The sequence below is a fragment of the Scyliorhinus canicula genome, chromosome 15 (assembly GCF_902713615.1).
Source record: "Scyliorhinus canicula chromosome 15, sScyCan1.1, whole genome shotgun sequence".
In the NCBI taxonomy this organism is placed as follows: Eukaryota; Metazoa; Chordata; class Chondrichthyes; order Carcharhiniformes; family Scyliorhinidae; genus Scyliorhinus; species Scyliorhinus canicula.
In genome coordinates, this window is record NC_052160.1 from 54,444,027 (window position 1) to 54,471,840 (window position 27,814).

The window sequence follows — 27,814 nt, forward strand, 5'->3', positions numbered from 1 at the left end:
AATTACTCTGAACCAAGATTTTCTAGACTTTATTCCTGGCTGAGCTGGTTACAGGAACACTCCCACACCTTCCAGTGAAAAACACACATTTATGCAGCGCCTTTCACAATCTCATGACATCCCAAAGTGCCGTCAGCCAATCCAGTACTTTTTTAAGTCGAGTCACTGTGGAGATGTGGAAAGTAGTCACCGATTTGTGCACAGCAAGATCCCACCAACAGCAATGTGATAATGACCAGACAATCCATTTGGGATCTTTAACATCCACCTCGCAGGGCCTCTGTTTAACCTTTCATCTGAAAGGCACTTCCAACTCGGGTGTCAACCTAGATTTTGTTCCTGAATCCCTGGAATGGGACTTGAACCCACAACCTTCTGACTCAAGAGGCAGAAGTGTTCCCTTGGAGCCGGAAATCTGCGAGCTGTCCTCTTAATTGGGGAAGTATTGATGGGGGAAAGGAGAGGGAAACTTTGTTTGTGGTGTAGCAATAACTGAGCACAAATTGTTGACTTCTCCAACAATACAGAGGACCCAGCACTCATGAAATTCATAAACAGACCGAGTCACTGTTTCCATCTCAGGGAACCCTCTTTTAAACTAGTGACAATAGTACTGGACTATGCTCGTAAACAAAAGCATTTTCAAGTACAACATGTCAGCTAATGCATCTTAGCGTCAATTTATGCCTTGTCTAATTAGGAATCAAATTATGGACAGGAACATGGCATAATGGATTGTCCTGTAAGGGTTAGCTAGGTTCTCGACTTGTGCGAGTGAAATGTTTTGCTGGTTTTATCCGTACTACTTCTGACACATTAAAGTTGTAATACAATGGGCGTGATTTCCCGGCCTTGTTGTGCTTTCGCTCAAGTGTAACGAGGCCGGTGAATAGCGGGAGGCCAAAAATGAGATCCGCGCCAGGCGCCAAACAGTTTGCAATGCAACTGGCCCATTCCTGTAGTGTGACGAGAAACCAATTAATCCCCATTTCCATACAATTAACGAGAGCCACCCCATATCTAACGGCCCCCTGCCATTCAGTGGCATATCCATGCTGTGCAGCGCCTCAGCCTTATCCACCTGCGACTGGGATGAGCTCTGCAGTGCCTTGGCTATGTCCATATGAGAGTGGAATATGTCCCACAGCACTTCATCAAGGTCAGCCTGGTACTGGGTTAGGTTACCCAGCGAGTCGGGCATCTGGCCGAGACCCTGGGCCATGGATGTCGCCTACTGCGCGATGCCTTGGACGCCTTCACTCATGGTGCCAACATCGTGCACCAGGCTCCCACTGCGGTCACCACCATTGCAGAGTTGGCCTCGGTGCCACTCATTGCTGGCGCTATCTCCTGCGACCCTAGTCTCTGGGACTCTTCCAAGTGGATCTGCTGGAGTGACGCTGACATCTCCCTCTGAACATCCAAGTTGGTCCCTATCAGCTCCGGGTAACTCTGTACCATATGGTTCAGCGTCAGGCTGGAACCCAGCTGGGTCCTGGGATCCAGCAGACATCTGACTGCTGTCTCGCCTGGGGGTTCCTGCCTCCAACTGATGTGCACCATCAGCGGTGTGGTGCTCAGCAGATTATGCCGCAGATGCCTGGCCACTAACATGTCCCACATAAGGTCTGTGTATATGCGCTGGTAGAGAGTGGGGATGAAGCTGTGCCGCGACTACTGTTGCATCCTCTGAGCTCTCCTCCGAGGTGTTCTTGTTGGAGTCAGGAGAGGGGGCCGCCCGGGAAGGGGCTGCGCCGTCGGCTGGAAGATTTGTGGGAGAATGGACATGTGGTCAGTGGTAGGGATGGGTCAGTCAGTAAGTCAATCACTGCTCACGTTTGACAGGTCCTCCTGGTGGAGTCCGGTATTTCCTCATCTCTGCGGCGTCTGCCAGCCTCCGTATGGCCGACCAACCTGTCCTCGGCCACACCAGTCACCTCCAGGACCCGCACCTCGAAGGAGGTGAGGATTCTTAAGACCGGCACCACTCCGCCACTCTGGGCTCTCTCCTGACGATTATGGGAGAGCTTTTCCTGAGGAGACGCATGGAGGGCACTGTTAGCCACACGCGTGGTTCACAGTGGTGGGAGAGGGGGTTTGAGGGAGAAGTTGAGGGGGAGGGAGGTGGAGGAAGGGCTGGGGATCGCATGGGCAGTTGGGAAGTGGACACTTCCTTGAGGGACATGGATGGGGGGGGGTGTCTGCTCACTCGTGCTGCCCAGTACAGGGCATTGACCTTTTTCCAGCACTGTAGGCCAGTCCTCCTGGTGACACTCCCCGAGCTGACAGCTGCCGCCACCTCATCCCAGGCAGCACTGGCTGCCTTGTGATTGACTCTTCTGGACCCTCCGGGGAACAGGACATCCCACCTGGCCTTCACGGCATCTAGATCATGGAATTTACAGTGCAGAAGGAGGCCATTCAGCCCATTGAGTCTGCCCAGGCCCTTGGAAAGAGCACCCTACCTAAGCCCACAGGCTCCACCTTATCCCCGTATCCCAGTAACCCGACTTAACCTTTTTTTTTTGGACACTAAGGAGCAATTTAGCATGGCCAATTCACCTAATCTGCACATCTTTGGACTGTGGGAGGAAACCAGAGCACCTGGAGGAAACCTACAGAAACAGAGAAAGTGCAAACTGCACTCAGACAGTCACCGGAGGCCGGAATTGAACCTGGGACCCTGGAGCGGTAAGGCACCAGTGCTAACCATTGTGCCACCGTGCCGTCTAGCAGCCTCCCCAGGTCAGCATCCCTGAATCTTGGGGCTGGTCTCCTCGACGCCATTATTGCGAGCTGGCTGGGGTTGGCTGAGCAAGTGCAGGTTAAGTGTTGCTCGACCTTGATAGCGGGGAGCTGGCAAGCGCAGTCCTGGTGAACCAGTTGGCGAGCCTTCATTTGCGACGGGAAGCCCGTGAGGCCTCATTAAGTGAACCAATTGTTGAATTGCGTTGCCAGCATCGCTGGGCCGAACGCCAGGAAACTTGCGGCAATTCCCATTCGCTACCACGCTATAAATCTTTCAGGAGAATTACGCCCTATGGGTCAGAAGTTGTCACAATGGCAGTTTTAATGGTGAATGACATTAATGGGACTCCTACGCTCACAGCTGGTATCTCCAAACATTTCCATTGCAAACTCCTGGAATGTCGATTCAATAATGGAGCAGCATTGTGCATTCTGCATCCGGGAACATCCCAATAGCTCACCTGCCTGGACAATAACAGGAAAGGATAATGAAAGTAGCAGAGCAAATCACAAAGAGAAAGAAATAGGGCGAGAGTCAAATTAAAGACAGAAAAGAAAGAAAGTGGCTCAGAGAGAGAGAGAGAGAATAATGAGACAGGAAGAAAAAGTAAGACAAAGTTAAAAATTTAAAACAAGCAGAAGAGGTAAACATTGTAACTCATTTATGTTAAAAAATTGTTCCTTGGGGAGTTAGCTAAGATCACTCAATGGCTCTGCCATTATAGGAATTGTTAAATGAAGAGGTAAATTAGTGTAAGAAATCACAAATATAATGACAGAAAAGCAATTTACATGTCAACCAGTAAACATGCAATTTACAGCCATCCCATATTTTCACAGTAGAAGAATATATTTCTGAAATGAAATGAAATGAAATGAAAATCGCTTATTGTCACAAGTAGGCTTCAAATGAAGTTACTGTGAAAAGCCCCTAGTCGCCACATTCGGGGAGTCTGTTACGGGAATTGAACAGTGCTGCTGGCCTGCCTTGTTCTGCTTTCAAAGCCAGCGATTTAGCCCTGTGCTAAACAGCCCGGAGAGATCCGGGCTGCGGAATTGCAAGACAAAAAAAAACAATTTGCATCTCGCTCGGCAAGAAACAGAAATATATTTTTCTACCTTGAAAATATGGGATGGCTGTGGGTGTGTGATGCAATGATAATGGAACTGTTCATTAATCATAGCAATCAATCTTTATCAATCAGTCTGCAACAGATCCAGCAAACATGAAGTGAGGAAAACCATTAGGGGAACCACTGATCCAAAATCAACTATTTCCAGGGAGGATAGATAGAATATGGTGATGGAAATGGCAATCTCAATGTCTGTCTACGCACACCCTCAAATAAAGAATCTGAACAAATATTAGCTGAGGACATGCTGGGAAATGGTGACTCATTTCCCCCTCCTGTTCATTATCAAATAATGGATGCAGAATATGAGCTGTATGTTTCTGAATTTCTTTTTACAAAAGGTGAAAAGTAGCCACATTTACAGTGTGTTTGATAATGTCAAATAGCTACTTTCTTTACAAGACTTCTGCAAAAGGACAAATAATTAGTCAGGAGCGGAATATGGATACATTCCTCATGATCATAACATATATAATTTACAGTGCAGAAGGAGGCCACCCAGCCTATCGAGTCTGCACCAGCCCCCGGAATGAGCACTCCACCCAAACCCACGCCTCCACCCTATCCCCATAACCCAGTAACCCCACCGAACCTTTCTGACACTAACGACAATTTAGTATGGCTAATCCACATACCCTGCACATCTTTGGACTGTGGGAGGAAACCGGAGCACCCGGAGGAAACCCACGCAGATACAGGGAGAACGTGCAAACTCCACACAGTCACCCGAGACGGGCAGCACGGTAGCATTGTGGATAGCACAATTGCTTTACAGCTCCAGGGTCCCAGGTTCGATTCCGGCTTGGGTCACTGTTTGTGTCGAGTCTGCACATCCTCCCCGTGTGTGCGTGGGTTTCCTCCGGGTGCTCCGGTTTCCTCTCACAGTCCAAAGATGTGCAGGTTAGGTGGACTGGCCATGATAAATTGCCCTTAGTGTCCAAAATTGCCCTTAGTGTTGGGTGGGGGTTACTGGGTTATGGGGATAAGGTGGAGGTGTTGACCTTGGGTAGGGTGCTCGTTCCAAGAGCCGGTGCAGACTCAATGGGCCGAATGGCCTCCTTCTGCACTGTAAATTCTATGATATGATATCTATGAGACTGGAATTGAACCCGGGTCCCTGAGCTGTGAGGCAGCAGTGTTAACCACTGTGCCACCATGCCACCCATAATACATGTCAGACAATCCTTAGTGCCTCACTGAGTTTTTGACATATTCAGTGTTCTCTGGTGTACACCTTCACTTGGTACCAGTTCACGTGACGTAGCCAAAGTAAATCACTGAGGGAAATCAGAAGATTTATCTCTCCAAGATTCATACAACATCACAAATCCACTACCATGGCTTTGCCCACTTTAAATTGATACACCTAGCTAAATTATGATTTTACAAAACCGTCCCACGCACCAAAAGATAAATCTAATTTCTAAACATAATTTTTTTTTGTTTCCACAGCCAAGCTAGCAATCTTGTGAAGGAGGCCAAGTGAAGTCACTATGTGGAGTTGTGGAGGTTCGAATGGAACAGTGAACGGTGTGGAGCAGCAATTCTGCGACGACCTTGGACTGGTGTTTTCCATCCTCTCCATCATTTACCTCATCATCTGCTTCCCTTTCAGTATCTGCTACAACTCCCTGCTAGTCCTGGTGAACCTCTACAACAAGCCAGCAATGACCATGCCCGATGTTTACTTTGTCAACATAGGAATCGCAGGACTCATCCTCAGCTTTGTGGCCCTGGTGCAACTGCTGGGCCCAGACAACCCACAGTGGGCCGTGTGGAACTTCAACAGGGAAGTCTACATCACCTTGCTCATATTGTTTAACATCTCGGCTCTGGTGATCATGTACTCGACTACCTTGCTCAGCTTGGACTACTATATCGAGCAAGCTTTGCCAAGAACTTACATGTCCAGCGTCTACAACACCAAGCACGTCTGTGGGTTCGTCTGGGGAGGGGCTGTTCTCACCAGCTTTTCATCTCTTCTACTCTACGTGTGCAGCCACGTCCCCAAGATAATCGAGTGCTCAAAGATACAGAATAAAGAGGTGGCAGATGCCATCATGGTCTTTATTGGCTTCTTTGTGCCTGCTACAGCAGTGTTCTATGCCTTAATCCTGATTTTCCGAATACGGAACCAGTCCACTCCTCTTGATCAAGACTCTGATCCTTCTACACACAAGTTGCTCGTGGCCACAATCTGTACTCAGTTTATATTGTGGACCCCATATTACATGACACTTTTGGTTCACATCGTATTTAATCCCAAGGGATCAGACCTGATAACGCAGTATCACATTTACTATTTTGTTAAGGGCTTATCGAAGCTGCTAGCGTATTCGTGCAGCTTTGTTATACCGCTGCTCTACACTTACATGCACAAGAACTTCACCAACAAACTGAGACAGCTTGTCAGAAAACTAGATTGTCGGACTGAAGGATGTTCTCACCAAAACTCAGAGGTTCAGCAACAAGTCTTTTTGAGTTAAGGTTCCTTCAAAAGGCGCTCATCTTCATGAATCAGGTATTGCAGTACTGGTATAACAGTCCCAAGAGCAACAGCTCTACAGTCCCTGCCAATTGACATTAGCTATTGCAGAGGGGGTACAATTTCATTGTAATGGGAATTCTGTAGGCAATAGAGATCAGAACCCATTTCATGTAACAACATTACACTGGCCTTTACTAACCAGTTCCCAAGCTCAATACTCAGTCCAGCAATGGAATATATTTTTAGATGTTCTTAACATTTTGTAGCATCCAAAGCTGTGTCAACAGTCAGTGGAATGTGCAAGCTCTAGAAACAGTGAAACCAAATCTTCAGAAGCCTTGTCTGCATTAGACTCAGCAAAACAAAAATGACTGTCAGTTGATCAGATCTTGAATCCGAAGGTCCATCGTTTGCATGTCCTGAGGTTACATGAGCAGCTGATGATACAGTAGTCACAAGGGGCCACGGTTGTTTCCATTTGCGATAAGCTGTTTGGCCAGAGTGACCAGTGAACTCTACCCACCATTCTGAATGTTACTCAACTGAAACTGACCAATTGAATGATATCCTTTTGTGTTTGGTTGGACATCTTGCTGCGAGTGCCTTCAAAGTGCAAATGTCACCCAAGACAAGACCCGTTCCGAGGCCTTTGGATTAGTCTCAGTAAACCGTTGGGAAACTATCAACCGCCATGAAGTATACGCGTTTGGACATTTTGTGGCAGCAAGTTACAATGAATATCCCCACAACTGAGCCTCTCCAGACACCTCAAAGCTGACAGTATCCCAATAGCCTTCACAAATGGACAAATGGACCATTTCTCACCGCTGCCATTCCGTCTGTTCACACTGAGGGCTCATCATTAACTCATGTGTGCATGGTCACTTTGGTTTTGTAGCTATCTGCACACTTCAAGGATCAAACACAGCAGTATAAAATAGTCCAATGCTATTTATTGTCATTGCTTTGTAAATAAAGAGAGTTATATCAGAAAGATTACAGAAAACTGGATTGGCCGGAGATTGTTTCAGAAGTACATATGACATTACAATCCAAGGTAACACAGACACAATGCTTTGAAAAAAAAATTACAGATTGCAAATACAATTTTCATGAAAAATGCAAGCGATTGACTGGTGCAGCAAACTGTACCATTGTCCATGTCTGGGACTGATACCACCCACTAGCAATAGAAAGTACAGCAACAATTCCAAGTTAAGAGGAATTTGAAACCGCCTTAATCTAGTTCTCAATCGATATGAACAAAACATTGTTTGTGTTTTTAGTTCACCAGCAGTATCACACACAAGAATGGCATGGGGGGATTTAGAAATGTCATACTCGCCCGACTACCATGAACCTACCAATGTTACACCTGAGCAGAGTGCATCGCCCATCAGTGCTGAGGACGTGAAATGGAAAATTTCATTCTCTAGCCCACTCATGTCACACGAATTTCACCAGCCTTTTGCAGAATGGCAGGCGCCCATAAAATGGCATGGGGAGTCGGGGTGGGGTGGAATACCCTTCTTCCTGCTGCCAGGCCATGTTACCAACAGCAGGGAAGGTGATGGATCGTTCTTCTGTCCAGACGCTGATTTTAGAAATTCTCTGATGGGATATGAGCATTTTGTTGTCACTTTGTCCAATTAGTGGCTTTTCGAGGCCATCCTATTTGGGAACTCTCTGGCCCACAGTGGATCACCCTTCCCCAGTGGCAACGGTTTCCCGCACGACCTCCCTGTACCAACGTGTTCCACCCTTCCTCACTGGGAGCTGCCCTGGTGGCCCCCCAGTTCACCACTTATCTGGTTCGGAAGGCATTTATCCTTCCGAGGCAGCCTTTTCTTCCAAGTGCAGTCCCAGCAGTGGCCACCACTCCAGCTGGCGCTGCTGAGATTGCTGAGCTGCCAGTCCTCCAATTGGCAAGCAGCTCTTGGAGTGGGTGGCTGACTGCAACCAATTAACTGGCTGCTTCCTGTACAACGTAGTTCTGGGCCTGCAGACCAAGATGGAGTCAAACCCACACCTGCTTTCAAGCCTGTCGGCAGGATCCATGCTGCAATGACTAATCCCAACTCCATGTTACACACACACAAAACTCAATGAAAATGTTGCTTCGGCAGAACAAGGCTTAACCACAAAAGTGAATTATAAGTGTTCTTGCAAGTTTCAGTTAGTATTCTCACTGCAATTGCGGTGTTGCCAATGTATTCCAACAATATTCTATCAGGAAGAACAGAACAAAGAAATGGATAATTGTGGTAACTTGACCACAAAAAGGTAGTTGAAACTATGTGGTGGAAACTTGTCTTCTTTAAAAAAATAAAAATAACAAAGTTTAAAATACAGTATGGACTCAAAACGGGAGCAACTAGCTAAACATGGAAAAACAGTAACAAGTGGAATTAGAACTAGCGGCAGTTAAATATGAATATACAGGTAACAACAACAACTAATAACGTCACTGCACTTACTGATGACATTTAAATAAGATGATGCATAATCATAGCACTCTATAACGAATACCAGTACGGTTTAAAGGTGTGCTATGGCTTATGAGACTTTCTTCGCAAGCTTGATTACTCTAGCTGGCCAACAGAGGCACCCAGAGCCACTGCTGACTTCCTCTCTATTCCAAACTGCTCAAATAGCTCTCCCCATTAGACGGTACGGTGGCACAGTGTGTGGGGTTCTTTGTGATTCTGTTAACAAGATGGATGTCATAGTGTTCACAAAGCCCCCACAGGCCAAGTTCATTAACAAAGAGGGCAGCACTGTGGCGCAGTGGGTTAGCCCTGCTGCCTCACGGCGCCGAGGTCCCAAGTTCGATCCCGGCTCTGGTTCACTGTCCGTGTGGAGTTTGCACATTCTCCCCGTGTTTGTGTGGGTTTCGCCCCCACAACCCAAAAAAATGTACAGGCTATGTGGACTGACCACGCTAAATTGCCCCTTAATTGGAAAAAATGAATTGGGTACTCTAAATTTATATAAAATAAAAGTTCATTAACAAAGCTAACTTTTATTTATACTCCTTATTAAAGCTCAACCACTTACTCATATAGTAAGTAGTAATCGAGTAATCTACAATCTACACTCTACTAATACTAGTCTCTACATTCTATCTATAACTGTACTCGAGACTCTCAAGACCTCTCATGAGCACTCTCTCCAGCCTTCTCCCAGAAGCCTCAGTCCGTGCTTTATATAGTTCTGCATCTAGCTCCATCTAGTGGTCAACCCTTTCTTTCTGAACATTTCATATAATATCACATCCCCTTTCTTTGAGAAAATTTTTTGAAATTCTTTCTAACAGTTTTTACATACATTGTCGAGAATGCGTTCATACAGTTCATGCATTGTCTGTTCCTTATGCCTATTCGATAACAACGCTGTTGGTAAGTCAATGTTACAAAACATGGTATCTGGGTTTGTTATAGTTGGCTCTGGAAACTGCAACAAATTCTTTACTTTCAACAATGCTCAGCAATTTCTACAAAACATCAGTCCAGCTGCAGTTTGTACCAAATACAATCGTGGTGCAACCTCATTTAATACCTTTGCAATGTCTGACCAACCACCATCTGGATTTCGTATCCTGATGACATCTCCTTCTTTCAGTGGTGGTAATTGTTTTGCATGCCATGTTGCTTTATTTTTTCATGTATTAACTGCTCATCCATGTTTGGAATTGTTATGGCAGGCAATGTTGAATGAATCTTCCTTCCCACGAGCATCTGCGCAGGCGACAATCCTGACGACAAAAGAGTAGCTCTGTAGATTAACAGCGCTAGCGAGAAATCCTTTTATCATCAAATGTCTTTTTGAACAGTTGTTTTACTATTCCGACTCCTTTCCCGTTGGATTGGGGATAAAATGGACTTGAGGTGACGTATTGGAAATTGTGTCCTTCTGCAATCGTACCAGCCTCCCCGACCAGGTGCTGGAATGTGGCGACTAGGGGCTTTTCACAGTAACTTCATTGAAGCCTACTCGTGACAATAAGCGATTTTCATTTTTTCATTTCATTTTTCAAATGACAACCATTCCCAACGACTGAAACAGGGTTCATTATCCGTCACGATTTTGATGGAATGCCATGTCGAGCAAATACAGACTTCGCCGCTCTTACGACTGAGTAAGCAGTTGGATCTGACAACGTTGTGGCTTCAGGATAATTGGAATATTTATCAATGATTATTAAATAATCATTCCCTCTGAAATAGAACAGGCCCATCTGTTGGGGCAGCACGGTAGCATTGTGGTTAGCATAAATGCTTCACAGCTCCAGGGTCCCAGGTTCGATTCCCGGCTGGGTCACTGTCTGTGTGGAGTCTGCACGTCCTCCCTGTGTGTGCGTGGGTTTCCTCCGGGTGCTCCGGTTTCCTCCCACAGTTCAAAGATGTGCGGGTTAGGTGGATTGGCCATGCTAAATTGCCCGTAGTGTCCTAAAAAGTAAGGTTGGGGGGGGGGGGGGTTGGGTTACGGGTATAGGGTGGATACGTGGGTTTGAGTGGGGTGATCATTGCTCGGCACAACATCGAGGGCCGAAGGGCCTGTTCTGTGCTGTACTGTTCTATGTTCTATGTTCTATGTTCTATCTGTTCTTTGACCATGGGTTTGTGACTATCTCACTTGCTACAAAGGTTTCTTTACACTGGAATGGTAAATGTGCTTGACAGACACTACACTCTTGCATGTAGTTGTCAACATCTCTATTGATGCCTGGCCAGTAAACTGACTGTCTGGCACGTCTTCAACACTTCTCTATTCCTTGATGCCCTTCATGTATCTTTTCCAGAATACTTCTTCGTAGGCAGGACAATATTACAATTCTGTCTACTTTCAACAGGAAACTATTTATTTATTTTTAAAATCTTTTTATTGGCATTTCTTATTATAAAAAATTGTATATATACACACCACTTTGAGCTGCATTAGGCTTAGCTTTGCGCAGGAGGAGGTGGAGTTAGCACTGCTCAGTGCTCCAGAATCCCCACCCTACCTCTGTGCCCAGTTCGTCCTCCCATTTTTGTCTGGTCCCGTCCAGTGGTCTTCGAGCTCTGTACAGTAACTGTCCATATATGTTGCCACATAGCCCCCCTTCTTGCTTCTTGTGCCTATCAGGCCTTCTCGTAGTGTTGTTTCTGGGGCCCAGGGCTACCCTACTGTCTCTTTACGGAGGAAGTGTGTTTTATTTGGAGGTGTCTCATTTCCTGTCCTTTTGCCAGTTTCCACTTGATTGTCAGTTCGTCCAGTGTCGCCAGTCTGTGCCCTACGTAGAAGTCCCCGACCATCAGTGTGCCCCCGTCCCACCTTCATATTTTGAAGGTGGTATCTAGCATGACTGGGGGAATCTGTGATTACCGCAGATGGGGGCCAGGGGGTACATTTTAGTTATCTCAAAGTGTTTTCTCAGCTGGATCCACGTTCTCAGTGTGGCCGCTACCACTGGATTCGTCGTGTATCTTGTTGAGCCCAGGAATCTATTTAGAACAGTCAGGTCATCCTTGATACTTTGAAAACTGTTGCAACTGCCATTAGGCCATCCTTCTCAGGTTTTTGATCACCCGTTGAAGTATTGTGTCTTTTTCAATTTCATCCTCTATTAAACTTAGCTTTGCATCAGACACAGGTAACATGTCTGCGACAAACGTGGCATGTGCTTCCACATTGAGTACTACTGATGCTTTCTCATCATTGTAACTCGTGGCTCTTGACAACGCATCTGCTACAACTAGTTCTTTGCCAGGACTATAGACTAATGTGAAGTCGTATCTACGTAGTTTCATCATCATACACTGAAGTCTCGGCGACATGTCATTGAGATCTTTCTTTATTATGTCGACCAGAGGACGATGATCTGTTTCCACAATGAAGTGCGGTAGGCCATACATATAAACAATGAAACTTGCTTATGCCCATGAACAGACCTAGGCATTCTTTCTCTATATGTGTATATCTCTGCTTCGTCGGAGTCATAGACGAGATGCACGCGCAACTGGTTTCCATAGACTGTTTTCTGTAACAAAACTGAACCAATGCCATTCTGACTGGCATCCATTGATATTTTTGTTTCCTTTGTGAAATCAAAAAATGCTAAGACTGTAGCTGTAGTCAGTGCTGAGTTCATGTCTTGCCACTAAGCTGCATGCTGAAGTGTCCATAGAAACTCAATCTTCCTTTTAAATCAGATTGGGAATAAACTTGCCCATAAAATTAACTACACCCAGCATCCGTAGAATTGTTTTCTTATCCGTCGGTATTGGCACCTGACCAATGGCATGAATCTTAGCTTGGTCTGGTTGTACGCCTTCTTTTGATATTACATCTCCAAGAAAGTTTCGTTTTGGGATGCCGAATCGGCACTTTCCTCTGTTCAGCTTCAAACCATAGGAACTAATTAGTTCAGACGAAGATCTCTGAAGCTGATATTATGCCGAAAGTAATCAGTTAAAACAACATTGGCCAAAGGGAGTGTTAAAGGTACACAAGTTTCTGTTTCTATTATCCAGGCGTAGTTGCCAGAATCCCTTGGAAGCGTCCAATTTCGTGAAATACTTGGCATGCGCCATTTCTGCTGTTATCTCTTCTCTTTTACGTATGGGCTAGTGTTCTCCTCTTATGTTATTATTTAAATCTTTCGGATCGATGCATACTCTTCAGTCGCCATTTGGTTTACACACACACACACCATAGAGCTTACCCAATCTGTCGGCTCAGTCACCTTCGATATATCGCATTGTTGCATTCTATCTAACTTGTCCTTGAGACAGTCTCTTAATGGCAGTGGCACTCTTCTGGCTGCATGTTTCACTGGCTTAGCTTCATTTTTGAGTTTAATACTATGTGAATGGTAAGGTGCCCATTCCACTGAAGACATGCTTGAAGTTGTTCAATATTTCCTCAATTCTATCATTGAGTGAGCCATTTAAATTTCTGGCTGTGTGTATTCTTTGCACCAAATTCAATTTTATGCATCTATCTACCCCAATTAGTGATGATTCGTGTCATCCACAATTTCCAATTCCAATGGCATACAGATATCACTATTCTGTACCGCGAGGCAGCAGGAACCTTTTGTCACTATTGCGTTCTCCTTGTAGTCTGTCAACCTACAGTTTGATTTTTTAATTCTTGGAATCTTGTTCACTAGTTTTAGATCTGCATCAGTGATTAAATTTGCATGAGCACCTGTACCCAGCTTGAATGGAACATCAGACCCATTAATATTAAGTGTTACAGTCCAGTCTTTAACTAAAACGGAGAGTTGAAATATTATTCTATCATCATCGGTATCCAGTGCATTAACTCTGGTTATCACTTCTACCATGAGGTTATACTGCAGAGTAAACTTAGAGGAGTCATTATTTGAAGTTAACATTTTTTCTTCATGTCTTTCATTTTGTATACGCTATCCCTTTTTACATCTCTGGAAGGATTTTTAAAGAATTGTTTGCCGGTATCGCTGAAGTAAAACTTCAAACATTTCAAAATGGCCACCATCTGTGGTGCGCAGTCTTCTAAACTGTGCCACAGCGTTAATGGTGCCGGCCATGTTTCCAGAGTTCCCGCCTTTTTCTTTAGCCCTGAACTCTGCATATTCGTTTGTGGCTTGCTCACTGGCCTTGCAAAGATTTATACCTTCTTCTAACGGCAAAATCGATCTTCTTAGTAGTCTTTCTCGCAATCGCTCATCTTATATACCAAACATTTTCATCCCGCAACATCGAATCAGCAACGGAGGAAAAATTACAGACTGCGTTCTCAGTCTTAAATCAGTTATAAACAAATCGATTGATTCTCCTTTTAGCTGTAGCCTTTCTCTAAACATGCAGCGCTGGTATGTTTCAGTTGCTTGTGCTTTGACCAGTTCAAATTTTTTCTTATCCTCGCTGTCTGCAAATTCAAAGGAATTAAATAATTCAAATGCCTGCAGTCCACTCAAATTGAAGAGGAACGCGATTTTTCAATGACCAGGAGCTGATTCTAGCATGGAGGCTGATAAACAAAACTTTAAATTGAACTTTTTCCAGTTTAGACTTAGTTTATCCATCGTCCTGAAGTGTTCTGGCTTTTTCAGACCTTCCATCTGACGATCAGTTGCTTGGTGCTGTCTCCACGATCTGTGTAGCAGCGTGATTGGTCTTCTTTTCTTCTTAGAAGCGAAATTCACTTTCTAAACTCACTGCTTACTTTTAGGAACACAATTCTGGTACCATGTGGTATTCTTTGTGATTCTAGTTATCAGGATGGATGTCGTAGTGTTCACAAAGACCACAGAAGCCAAGTTCATTAACAAAGCTAACTTTTATTTACTCTCCTTCTTAAAGCTCAACCACTTAACTCCGATAGTAAACAATAATCTAGTAATCTACAGTCTGCACTCGACTAACACTAGTCTCTACACTCTATCTATAACTGTACTCTACACTCGCTAGACCTCTCCTTTGTCCTCGCCAGCCTTCCCTCAGAAGCTTGTGAGTCAGTGCTTTATTCAGTTCTGCCTCTAGTGGTTAATTATAACATGACATTAACCCTTTGTATTCTGAACATTTCACATAATGTCACACAGTGTTTGGGTGGCACAATGGTTAGCACTGCTCCAGGGACCCGGGTTCAATTCCAGCCTCGGTTGACCGTCTAGGTGGAGTTTGCATGTTCTCCCCGTGTCTGCGTGGGGTTCCTCTGGGTGCTCCGGTTTCCTCCCTCAGTCTAAAGATGTGCAGGTTAGGTGGATTGGCCATGATCAATTGCCCCCTATTATTCAAAAGGTTAAGTTATGTGGGGTTACTGGGTTACGGGGATAGAGTGGGGGCCTGACCCTAGGTAGCGTACTCTTTCAGACAGTCGTTGCAGACTCGATGGGCCGAATGGCCTCCTTCTGCATTATAGTGATTCTATGATTCAATACAACCCTTGTTGGGAAGGGCACCATATAAAACTGGTGCTAGCTCCCCTTAATCCTGCAAGTGAGCACGGGGTATAAACATTTCATATGTGCGGTTAAACTTCACTGAAATCCCAGTGACAGTACTGTCAATGTGAATTACTAAATTATCTACACTGACAGAACAGAAACTATTGATTAAATCTCAAGCTCAGACAAGTGTAAACAAATAAAACATTAGTCATTGCTCTTCCAATCCTGTAACCTTGGCCTATGACGTTTGAGATAAATGCCACTGGCACACTGCGAGTTAGATTTCAGGCTGTCTCCACAGGAGTAGGGGATTTCTCAGCCAGCACTGTACTGTGTTAGAAACATTAATCAAAGATTTCCATTTTCCCTTTTTAAAAAAATAAATTTAGAGTACCCAATTCTTTTTTTCCAATTAAAGGGCAATTTTTCTGTGGCCAATCCACCTACCCTGCACTTCATTTTGGGTTATGGGGGTGAGACCCATACAGACACGGGGAGAATGAGCAAACTCCACACACAGTGTCCTGGGGCTTGCATCGAACCTGGTTCCTCGGCGTCGTGAGGCAGCAGTGCTAACCGCTGTGCCACCGTGCCACCATAAAGATTCATTCATCAAGTAGTATATGTATGATTTCTTTGGTGATGAGAAATTCATTTTGAAAGATCTACACACTTGCAGTTCTTAATCTAATAAGGGACTCATCCACCCAACAGCAGGTTTTGTGTTCACAGAGTCGGCTCCGGAAAATTCCAATAGAATTAGATTTGCAGCGACTGGATGGGTTCTGGCAGTGGAGGCTTGTAACGTGGTGAAACGATGGATCACAACAGTGAGGGCTGGAGCTGCTAATTATCTGTATTTCGCTCCATCCTTCGGTGTGCGATTCATAGAATCATGGGGACTTCTACATAACAATCTATTGTTTAGGAACAAATGGCCTACTTCTGCACTGTAGTGATTCTAATCCCACCCCGTTATGAGCTCTAAGACTGGTCAGTAACAGCAGAAAGGTCAAATCACGGTCAATTAATACAAGTGAATTGTTTTTCTTTTGTCATTTATGGCCTGTGCCGTTAGTAGGATTTTGTTGTGCACAAGTTGGCGGCCGTGTACATAATGACACTGACTACACATCGAAAGGTAATTCAATGTTCATGAGGCACCTTATGGCATTGTGAGTGGGGGTGATGTATATGGAAGTGCCCACTTCTTCACTGATTCAACTTCAGCACACTGGAAAGGTGTAGGAGTTGAATATGCGTTGGTTCATCACCTTTGGCTTCAAAAGCCATTATTTTATTTCAAGATTTTAAAAAGTTGGAAATGGGAGCCACCATCTTGAAGCACCCTTTATTTTTGTCAGCTTCTATTTTAGCTTGTTGCACCTTGCAAGATGTGAGGCTTCTATCTTTGAGAGCCCATCCCGGTCTACAGGATAATTAAAGCAGCGCACCCATGAAAATCACGATCATTTACTGTTTCTGAGCCTTGCCCCCCTAGAGGTTGGGGACACCTCTGAAATGCGAAAACAGTCAAAAACCTTTGTTCCCCGGTCCACCCGTACCCCACCAGCCCCCTCCTCACCAACCCCTTCCCCTCCACCCCCGCTCCCATGGGAAAATTCAGGCCTACAAGAGGTATTGAGAAGTGTAGTCAAAGAGAGGGGTTTTCAAGGAGCGCCTTAAAAGGAGGAGAGAAAAGGACTTAAGAGGGAGACACCCCTTTTAAGGCTCAGGGTGGAAAATGCACGACCGACAATGGTGGAGTGAATGACCTTGTGAGTAATACCACTGTATATATATGTGTGTGCCTCTATTAGGGGATGTACAATAGCACCTGCTATTACAGGTTTGTCATTAAGCCCCTGCCGGCTAGCTCCGCCCACAGGGAGCAGTATAAATATCCATGAGGTCTCCTGAGTTGCCATTTTACAGCTCCACTTGAGGGAATAACATCTCACGGTAATAAAGCCTCTTTTATACCATTTCGTGTTTCTGTGTGCAATTGTTAGCACATCAATTTATTACCGTGAGATTTCCCTAATCATGGACATCAGAATAAAACCCGACCGCCTGCAGCTGAATCCGCAATCGCCGAACGCCAGGAAAGACTTTAACCACTGGCTGGTTGTCTTCGAGGCCTACATCACATCCGCGGACCCTGCACCATCGGAAGCTCAGAAAATTCAACTATTTTACTCAAGGTTGAGCTCCAGCGTGTTCCCGCTGATACAGGATGCGCCTACTTACGCCCGGGCTATGGAACTGCTCAAATAAAATTATGTCCAGTCGACGAACACTCTGTTTGCGGGGCATGTACTCTCCACTCGTGTCCAGCAACCGGGTGAGTCGATTGAGGAATTCTGGCGGGCCCTTATCCCTCTAGTACGGGACTGCGAGTGCCAGGCCGTCACGGCTACGGAACTTTCGAATCTCCTCATGCGAGATGCTTTTGTGACGGGGATTGCATTGGACCCCATCCAGCAATGACTGCTGGAAGGGGCCTGCGCTCGATCTAGCAGCGACAAAGACTTTAGCACTCTCTGTGACGGCCGCTTCCCGTAACATGCAGTCCTACCCCGCCCGCCGCGCGGCCCACCCATCCTACCCCTCGTGGACCCCGCTGCCGACCCCCCCGACTGGGGCCGCTCCCGCGCAGTATCCTTGCGCTACTCGCCATATCGCGCACCCTGGGGGTCCCCGCTGCTACTTCTGCGGCCAACAGAAGCAGCCCCACCAGTGCTGCCCGGGCCGCGCCGCGACCTGCAAATCTTGAGGCAACAAAGGCCACTTTGCAGCGGTGTGTCAGGCCCGCGCTGTTGCCTCTACCGCGCCCGACCTCTCCCCCTCTCCCCAGCCGATCGCACAATGGGCCCGGCCGTCCGCAGCTCCTGGGGCCACGTGCGGTCAGTGGGTGCCGCCATCTTTTGCCGCCCCCGCAGTGTGCGCATCATGGGCGCCGCCATCTTGTCCCGCCCCCTCAACGACGCTCCATTGTTGCCGTCATCTGGCCCCGACCCCACAATGTGTGCTGCATGGGCGCCGCCATTTTCTTCCCCGCAGGTACTCCGGACTCCGCCATTTTGTCCTCCCCTTGGGACTGGATCATGGGACCCGGGTCGCTGCCGCTGCGCATTGGAATCTTCGGACGATCACCCGCTGCTTGCCTCCATGACGCTCGACCAATCCCGTCCTCGCAACCTGGCCACCGCTTCAACGACGGTGCTCATCAACGGCCACGTGACCTACTGCCTACTTGACTCCGGGAGCACCGATAGCTTCATTCATCCGGACACGGTAAGGCGCTGCTCCCTCGTGGTCCATCCCGCCAACCAGCGGATCTCCCTGGCCTCCGGATCCCTCTCCGTCCCGATCCGGGGCTTCGGTCTGGTCAGACTCACCATACAAGGCGTGGAATTCAGCGGTTTCCACCTGTATGTTCTCCCCAACCTCTGAGCTACACTATTACTGGGCCTGGATTTCCAATGTAACCTCCAGAGCCTCACCCTCAAATTCGGCGGGCCATTACCCCCACTCACCATTTGCGGCCTCACGACCCTCAAGGTTGACCCTCCCTCACTCTTTGCCAATCTGGCTGCAGATTGCAAACCCGTTGCCACCCGAGCAGACAGTACAGCACCCAGGACAAGACCTTCATCCGGTCCGAAGTCCAGCGGCTGCTTAGGGAGGGTATCATCGAGGCCAGCAACAGTCCCTGGAGAGCTCAAGTGGTGGTGGTTAAAACTGGGGAGAAACACGGTATGGTCGTGGACTACAGCCAGACCATCAACCGGTACACGCAGCTCGACGCGTACCCCCTCCCTCGCATATCTGATATGGTCAATCAGATTGCACAGTTCCAGTTCTTCTCAACAACTGACCTGAAATCCGCCTACCACCAGCTCCCCATTCGTAAATCGGACCATCCCTACACTGCCTTCGAGGCGGACGGTCGCCTCTATCAATTCCTTAGGGTTCCCTTCGGCGTCACTAACGGGGTCTCGGTCTTTCAACGAGAAATGGACCGAATGGTTGACCGGTACGGACTGCGGGCCATGTTTCCATACTTAGATAATGTCACCATCTGCGGCCATGACCAGCAGGACCATGACGCCAACCGTGCCAAATTTCTCCACACCGCATCTCTCCTCAATCTAACTTATAACAAGAAGTGCATATTCAGCACAGACTGCTTAGCCATCCTCGGCTACTTAGTCCAAAACGGACTACTGGGGCCCGATCCCGACCGCATGCGCCCCCTCATGGAGCTTCTCCTCCCCCACTGCCCCAAGGCTCTCAAACGATGCATAGGGTTCTTTTCTTACTAGGCCCAGTGGGTCCCACAATACGCGGACAAGGCCCGCCCACTGATCCAATCCACGCATTTTCCCCTCGCGGTCGAGGCACAACAGGCCTTCGCCCGTATTCGCTCAGACATAGCCAAGACCGGTATGACGCAGTAGATGAGACACTGCCCTTCCAAGTAGAGAGCGACGCTTTAGATGTCGCCCTTGCCGCCACTCTAAACCAGGCAGGCAGACCCGTGGCATTCTTTTCCCGCACACTCCATGCCCCCGAAATTCTACATTCCTCAGTTGAAAAGGAGGCCCAGGCTATCGTTGAGGCAGTGCGGCACTGGAGGCATTACCTGGCCGGCAGGAGTTTCACCTTCCTCACTGACCAACGGTCGGTTGCCTTCATGTACAACACGCAACGGGGCAAGATCAAAAACGATAAAACCTTGCGTTGAAGAATCGCGCTCTCCACCTATAATTACGAGATCTTGTATCGCCCCGGCAAGCTCAACGAGCCCCCAGACGCCCTCTCCCGAGGTACAAGTGCCAGCGCACAAGTGAACCAGCTCCGTGTCTTGCATGAGAGCTTTTGACATCCGGGGGTCACTCGTTTGGACCACCTCATCAAAGCCCGCAACCTGCCCTACTCCGTCGAGGAAGTACGGACAGTCACAGAGACTGCCAGGTCTGTGCGGCGTGCAAGCCGCACTTCAACCGGCCAGATTGCGCGTGCCTGGTGAAAGCGTCCCGCCCCTTTGAACGCCTCAGCGTGGATTTCAAAGGGCCTCTCCCCTCCACCAACCGCAACACCTACATCCTTAGTGTGGTCGATGAATTCTCTAGGTTCCCCTTCGCCATGCCATGTCCGGATATGACGTCTGCCACTGTCATCAAGGCCCTCGATTCCATATTCCCTCTGTTCGGTTTCCCCGACTACATCCACAGTGACAGGGGATCCTCATTAATGAGCGATGAGCTGCGTCAGTTCCTGCTCAGCAGGGGTATCGCCTTCAGCAGGACGACCAGCTACAACCCCCGGGGAAACGGGCAGGTAGAGAGGGAGAACGGGACGGTATGGAGGGCCGTCCAGCTGGCCCTACGGTCCAGGAACCTCCCAGCCGCTCACTGGCAGCAGGTCCTCCCTGATGCGCTCCACTCCATTCGGTCACTGCTGTGCACCGCTACTAACAACACACCCCATAAACGTGTTTTTACCTTCCCTAGGAAGACTACATCCGGGGTGTCGCTCCCGACGTGGCTCGCAGCTCCAGGGCCCATCCTACTTCGTAGGCATGTCAGACTCTACAAGGCAGACCCTCTGGTGGACAGGGTACGCCTGCTCCACGCGAACCCCCAGTATGCCTACGTGGAGTTCCCCGACGGCCGCCAGGATACATTCTCGCTCAGGGACCTGACTCCCTTGGGTGCCGATCCCACGCCCACACACCCCCCCACCCACGCGCCACACTCCTTTTCCCCGGCGCCCCCATCAGCCCCACCAGGTCCATCCCTCGTTCCCCTGCCCACACTAGAGGACATGGAAGATTTCGGCCCACTCCCGGAGTCGTCCAGCCACTGGCCAGCACCAACACTGCCACCACCGATGCCATCGACGCCAACACCAGCTGTGCAGACATCGCCACCGCTGCTGCGTCGCTCTCAACAAACCGTCAGACCGCCGGACAGACTCAATCTATGACGGGCACCGGGTTGCAAGATGGACACCTGATTTTTTTTTCTCTCCCCCTCCCTCTGTAAATAAATCACTGCTTATGTATTATAGTTACACGTCACCCCGCCGGACCCATTCTTAACAGGGGGTGAATGTGGTAATACCACTGTATATATATGTGTGTGCCTCTATTAGGGGATGTACAATAGTACCTGCTATTACAGGTTTGTTGGTAAGCCCCTGCCGGCTTGCTCCGCCCACAGGGAGCAGTATAAATATCCATGAGGTCTCCTGAGCTGCCATTTTACAGCTCCACTTGAGGGAATAACATCTCACGGTAATAAAGCCTCTTTTGTACCGTTTCGTGTTTCTGTGTGCAATTATTAGCACATCACACCTTATGAGTGAGGGTGATGTAAATGAAAGTGCCCACTTCTTCACCGACTCAACTTCAGCACACTGGAAAGGTGTAGGAGTTGAATATGCGTTGGTTCATCAACTTTGGCGTCAAAAGCCATTATTTTATTTCAAGATTTTAAATAGTTGGAAACGGGAGTACCATCTTGAAGCACCCTTTATTTTTGTCAGCTTCCATTTTAGCTTGTTGCACCTTGCAAGATGTGAGGCTTCTGATTGGCATTCCATCTTTGAGAGCCCATCCCGGTCTACAGGATAATTAAAGCAGCGCACCCATGAAAATCACGATCATTTACTGTTTCTGAGCCTTGGCCCCCTAGATGTTGGGGACACCTCTGAAATGCGAAAACAGTCAAACTTTTGTTCCCCGGTCCACCCGTACCCCACCAGCCCCCTCCTCACCAACCCCTTCCCCTCCACCCCCGCTCCCATGGGAAAATTCAGGCCTACAAGGGGTATTGAGAAGTGTGGTCAAAGAGAGGGGTTTTGAAGGAGCGCCTTAAAAGGAGGAGAGAAAAGGACTTAAGAGGGAGACACCAGCTTTTAAGGCTCAGGGTGGAAAATGCACGACCGACAATGGTGGAGTGAATGACCTTGCGAGTCGCGTGGTACAACCTCGTCAAGACACCTGACATCAGGAATCCTCAAGTCCAGGTTAGCTTAGAGGCAGGTTGTCCCCGGGCTAAATCCAGCGAGTTGGCCTCTCTGCAATTAAGTCTGGAATTTCTTTATTCAAATAAATTAAGGAGTTGATCCCTTAATTCAGCTGGTGCCGTCTCCCCATCTGTGGCCTCAATTGTCTGCTGATGCAATACTGAGCCCTTGTAACAGTTGCCAGGGAAACAATTGCACTGCAATCTGTTCCCCAGGTTCATATATAAAGGATGGATTTGTCCACCGACAACATGACAGACCTATACTTAGCAAGCTGTAAAATGTCAGTATTAATAACTGTTCCCATCACTGTCACCAGGGTTAATTTTCCATTGAAGTGGACATCATAATCTCCCAGTCGGCCTGTACCGGCCAGCAACTGCTCAAAACACACGCTTTACATTAGAGTTCTGACATTTTATGTGTGATTTGGGCACATTTTACAGTTCATAACCTTCCTTTCCCCAAGAGAAAACAGAACAAATGCTCAAAGACGTGTTTCAAAGACGTGGTTTTAAACATTGGAACTGTTCTCCCGCGGTTTATATTGTGAAAATCTGAACAAGACCGCAGTAGAAATTTTGTTTCGATAAATCTGACATGGCCGGTGTTTCCTTCACATGCAAAATTGGCAAAAGACTCAAAATAAATAATTTCACTTCTCACTCCATCAGTTAGCTCAAAAATAGGACAAGGAAAAGTCCGATACATTCCGACAACCCGACGCTCGAGGGCTTTAGAAATTATTATTTTCAAATCAGGTATTATACAAAGCGCATGGAGCTCAAGGATCTCAGCCTCATTACTAGGTTTTAAGACATCAGAGTCCACAGACAACAATTCTGTGGCATGTTCTGGCTTAACTCTTCCTTGAAATAGGGCAGCATGGTGGTGCATGGTGCTGCCTCACGGCGCCGAGGTCCCAGGTTCGATCCCGGCTCTGGGTCACTGTCCGTTTGGAGCTTGCACATTCTCCCAGTGTTTACGTGGGTTTCGCCCCCACAACCCAAAGATGTGCAGGCTAGGTGGATTGGTCAAGCTAAGTTGCCCCTTAATTGGAAAAAATGAATTGGGTAGTCTAAATTTATTTTTTAAAACACCTCGAAATACAAGAACAGCAGAGATCAGATTCTCGGTCGGTGACAGGAATGACTACTGTGTTTTATGGTGTGCAAACCCGCACTTAGAGCACAGCGAGTGCGTAAACCCACAGTGACAAAGCATGACAAGCGTGCAAACCTGCAGTGACAGAGCATGGCGAGCGTGCAAATCCACAGTGACAGCATGGCGAGCGTGCAAACACACAGTTATAGCACGGTGAGTGTGCAAACCCAGTGACAGGAGAGCACGGCAAGTGTGTAAACCCACAGTGACAGAGCCTGCTGAGTGTGTAAACCCTCAGTGACAGAGCACGGAAAGTGTATAAACATCAGTGACAGAACATGGCTTGTGTGTAAACCCACAGTTAGAACACGTCGAGTTCGTAAACCCTCAGTGGCAGGGCATGGCGAGCGTGTAAACTCGCAGTGACAGAGCACGACGAGTGTGCAAATCCACAGTTAGAGCCAGTGAGTGTGCAAACCCGTAGTTAGAGCACAGCGAGTGTGCAAACCCACAGTTAGAGTCCATCAAACGCGTAAACCCCGTGACCAAGCACGGTGAGCGTGTAAACCCGCAGTGGCAGAGCACAGCGAGTGTGTAAATCCTCAGTGACAGAGCACGGCGAGTGTGTAAATCCTCAGTGACAGAGCACGGCGAGTGTGTAAATCCTCAGTGACAGAGCACGGCGAGTGTGTAAATCCTCAGTGACAGAGCACGGCGAGTGTGTAAATCCTCAGTGACAGAGCACGGCGAGTGTGTAAATCCTCAGTGACAGAGCATGACGAGTGTGTAAATCCTCAGTGACAGAGCACGGCGAGCATATAAACCCGCAGTGGCAGAGCACAGCGAGTGTGTAAATCCTCAGTGACAGAGCATGGCAAGTGTGCAAACCCACAGTTAGAGCATGGTGAGTGTGCAAAACCATAGATAGAGAACAGCAAGCGTGTAAACCCACTGACAGAGCACGGCGCGCGTGTAAACCCTCAGTGACAGAGCACGGCGAGTGTGTAAACCCACAGTGACAGAGCCTGCTGAGGGTGTAAACCCACAGTGACAGAGCCTGCTGAGGGTGTAAACCTTCAGTGACAGAGCACGGAAAGTGTATAAACATCAGTGACAGAACATGGCTTGTGTGTAAACCCACAGTGACAAATCATGGTGTGCATGTAAACCCAGTGACAGAGCACGGCAAGCTTGTAAACCCGCAGTGGCAGAACACAGCGAGTGTGTAATCCCTCAGTGGCAGGGCACGGCAAGCGTGTGATCCCTCAGTGGCAGGGCACGGCAAGCGTGTGATCCCTCAGTGGCAGAGCACGGCAAGCATGTAATCCCTCAGTGGCAGAGCACGGCAAGCGTGTAATCCCTCAGTGGCAGGGCACGGCAAGCGTGTAATCCCTCGGTGGCAGGGCACGGCAAGCGTGTAATCCCTCAGTGGCAGAACATAGCGAGTGTGTAAACCCTCAGTGACAGAGCACGGCGAGTGTGTAAACCCTCAGTTAGAGCACATTGAGTTTGTAAACCCAGTGCCAGACCACAGCGAGTGTGTAAATCCACAGTGGCAGAGCACAGCGAGTGTGTAAACCCTCATTAACAGAGCATGGCGAGCGTGTAAATTCGCAGTGACAGAGCACGACGAGTGTGCAAATCCGTAGTTAGAGCCGGCGAGTGTGCAAACCTGTAGTTAGAGCACGGCGAGTTTACAAACCCAGTTAGAGCATGTCAAGCGTGTAAACCCAGTGGCAGCGCACGGCGAACGAGAATTCCCACAGTTATAAAGCACGTCGAATGTGCAAACCCACAGAACACGTCGAGCTTGTAAACCCAGTGACAGAGCACGGCGAGTGTGTAAACCGGCAGTGGCAGAGCACAGCAAGTGTGTAATCCCGCAAGTACAGATCATGGCGAGTGTGTAAACCCGCAGTGACAGAGCATGGTGAGCGGATAATCCCGCAATTTACAAAGCACGGCGAGTGTGCAAACCCACAGTGACAGATCACGGCGAGTGTGCCAACCCACCGTGACAGAGCACGGCGAGTGTGCAAACCCACAGTGACAGAGCACGGCGAGTGTGCAAACCCACAGTGACAAAGCACGGCGAGTGTGCAAACCCACAGTGACAGAGCACGGCGAGTGTGCAAACCCACAGTGACGGAGCATGTTGAGTTTGTAATTCCACAATTTACAAAGCAAGGCGAGCGTGAAACCCAGTTACAGAGCACGGCGAGTGTGTAAACCCACAGTGACAGAGCACAGTGAGTGTGCAAACTCAGATACTCAGAGAATTATGCCAAATTACCAGGGTGAAGTTATATTGCTAGCCTTGCTCTACTCTGCTCTGTTGAAGCTTACCAACCAGGTAGAATCCCAGTGCAGCGTTATATCATTCCTACTTAATACCGTAAATAAAATTGAGGGAATTAGAAACATGCATTTCACTTCAGGGTACATGAATATCAAGCTTAAATCAGAAAAACAACCCAGCACAGTTCACAAAATCCTACTTGGCTTTGTTACAAAATCACTGCGTGCACAGATGGTATTTTAGTAAACAGTCCATTGAATGGTTAATTCTAAGCTTTGAAGTCAGTGAGATAACACAGGCCATTGCGTGTCTGCCGCACAGGCACACAGCAGCCTTGACCGCCCTTGCCTACATTAAATCATTTTTCTTCCAAATACAATTTGTCTGCCTTGACCCTCTGCTGGTTTTATGCTCAGTAGAATAGATTTAATAAATGTGTTACCCGCCCCCCCCCCCCTCCCCTCCCCCCAGAGCTTCATACAGTGACTAGGGGGGGATTGGCACATAATTGGGAATAGCGGGGTCTAGGTCAAGGGAACTTCCCCCACCCACCCCCACAAGATTTCCTAACCATTCTTTCTAATCTTTCAGATGAGCCATTAACAAGAACAAAGTGCGGGACCCGGGGGCGGTGCAGCAGCTTCTGAAGCCGCTGGTATATGGTGCATTTTCAGGGTCGGTGGCAGTGTTGGTGTTTTGACAATCTGAGTCTTTATAGTGAACAAGTCCAGCAGCAGACAGGATAGCCTGTGGCCTGTTCCTTGGTAGATTCACTGATTTGGGGGAGGTGTCTCAGAAAGGATGTGCTGGTCTTGGAAAGGGCCCAGAGGAGATTCACAAGAATGAAGATCTTGTCGTATGAGGAACTGTTGAGGACTCTGGGTCTGTGCTCGTTGGAGTTTAGAAGGATGAAGGGGGATGTTATTGGAACTTACAGGATAGAGTGGACGTGGAGAGGATGTTTCTAAGAGGAAAAACTAGAACCAGAGGGCACAATCTCAGACTAACGGGATGATCCTTTAAAACAGAGTTGAGGAGGAATTTCCTTAGCCAGAGGGTGGTGAATCTGTGGAACACTTTGCCGCAGAAGGCTGTGGAGGCCAAATCACTGAGTGTCTTTAAAACAGAGATAGATAGGTTATGGGAAGAAGGCAGGAAAATGGGGATGAGAAAAATATCAGTCATGATTGAATGGCGGAGCAGAATCGATGGGCCGAGTGGCCTAATGCTGCTCCTATGTCTTATGATCTAAGTGGGTTTGAGTCTTTGTGTTGTTCTTCAAAAATTAAAAATAAATGCAGCCCAATTTGTCCTTGTATATAACCTTGGTTATGCCTCAGCTGGGACACTGGACTTAGTTTTAGTCAGCCAGCCTACTGGAACCCACTTTAGTTTACTGGAGCGTTTGTGGCTCTGGAAAGGGTTCAGAGAATGGCCTTGTATGAAATACCATTGTTATCCAGGTAGGCTTAAAATAGTGGGCGAGATTCTCCAATCCCGCGGCAGAGTGTCCACACCGTTGTAAACACCGTCGCGTTTTACGACGGCGTGAACGGGCCACTCCCACGACTAATTCTGGCCCCTACAGGGGGCCAGCACGGCACTGGAGCGGTTTGCACCGTTCCAGCTGCAGATCCCGGCGCGAACTGTGCGCCGTGGGATCTGCGCATGCGCAGTTGCGGCGGGGACAAGCGCAGTGGCACCAGCGCCAACACGCGCAGTGGCCTCCTTCAACGCGCTGGCCACAACACAACATGGCACAGGGCTACAGAGGCCGGCGCGTAGGAAAGGAGGCCCCCAGCCACAGAGGTCGGCCCGCTGATGGGTGGGCCCCGATTACAGGTCAGGCCATATCGGAGGCCCCCCCTCCCCCCCAAAAGGCCGCCACCCGACCCTTACACGCTAAGGTCCCGCGGGCCCAGAGCCGGTTAGAACGCCGCCGGCGGGACTCAGCTCTTTTCGTACGGCCACTCGGCCCATCCGGGACGGAGAATCAGCGGGCCGGCCGTGTAGAACGGCCCACGACCAGCGCCGCGCCAACCACGCCGGCGCCAATGGCGCCGATTTACCGCTCTGCGGAG

The 27,814-nt window shown here is 48.2% G+C and overlaps 2 protein-coding genes across 9 annotated transcripts in view; one reads left to right on the forward strand and one right to left on the reverse strand.

The window, feature by feature from the left end:
* LOC119978047 (probable G-protein coupled receptor 146) overlaps nucleotides 1-7,375 on the forward strand; it is a 102,272-nt gene extending 94,897 nt beyond the window's left edge. For all 8 annotated transcript variants that reach the window (XM_038819387.1, XM_038819388.1, XM_038819385.1 and 5 more), the window contains one exon: nucleotides 5,334-7,375. In XM_038819387.1, the coding sequence (XP_038675315.1) occupies nucleotides 5,375-6,367 (993 nt within the window). In that variant the 5' untranslated portion in view covers nucleotides 5,334-5,374 and the 3' untranslated portion in view covers nucleotides 6,368-7,375. The remainder of the gene's footprint in view (nucleotides 1-5,333) is intronic.
* LOC119978050 (uncharacterized protein C7orf50) overlaps nucleotides 1-27,814 on the reverse strand; it is a 431,834-nt gene that overhangs the window by 121,789 nt on the left and 282,231 nt on the right. The window lies entirely within an intron of this gene.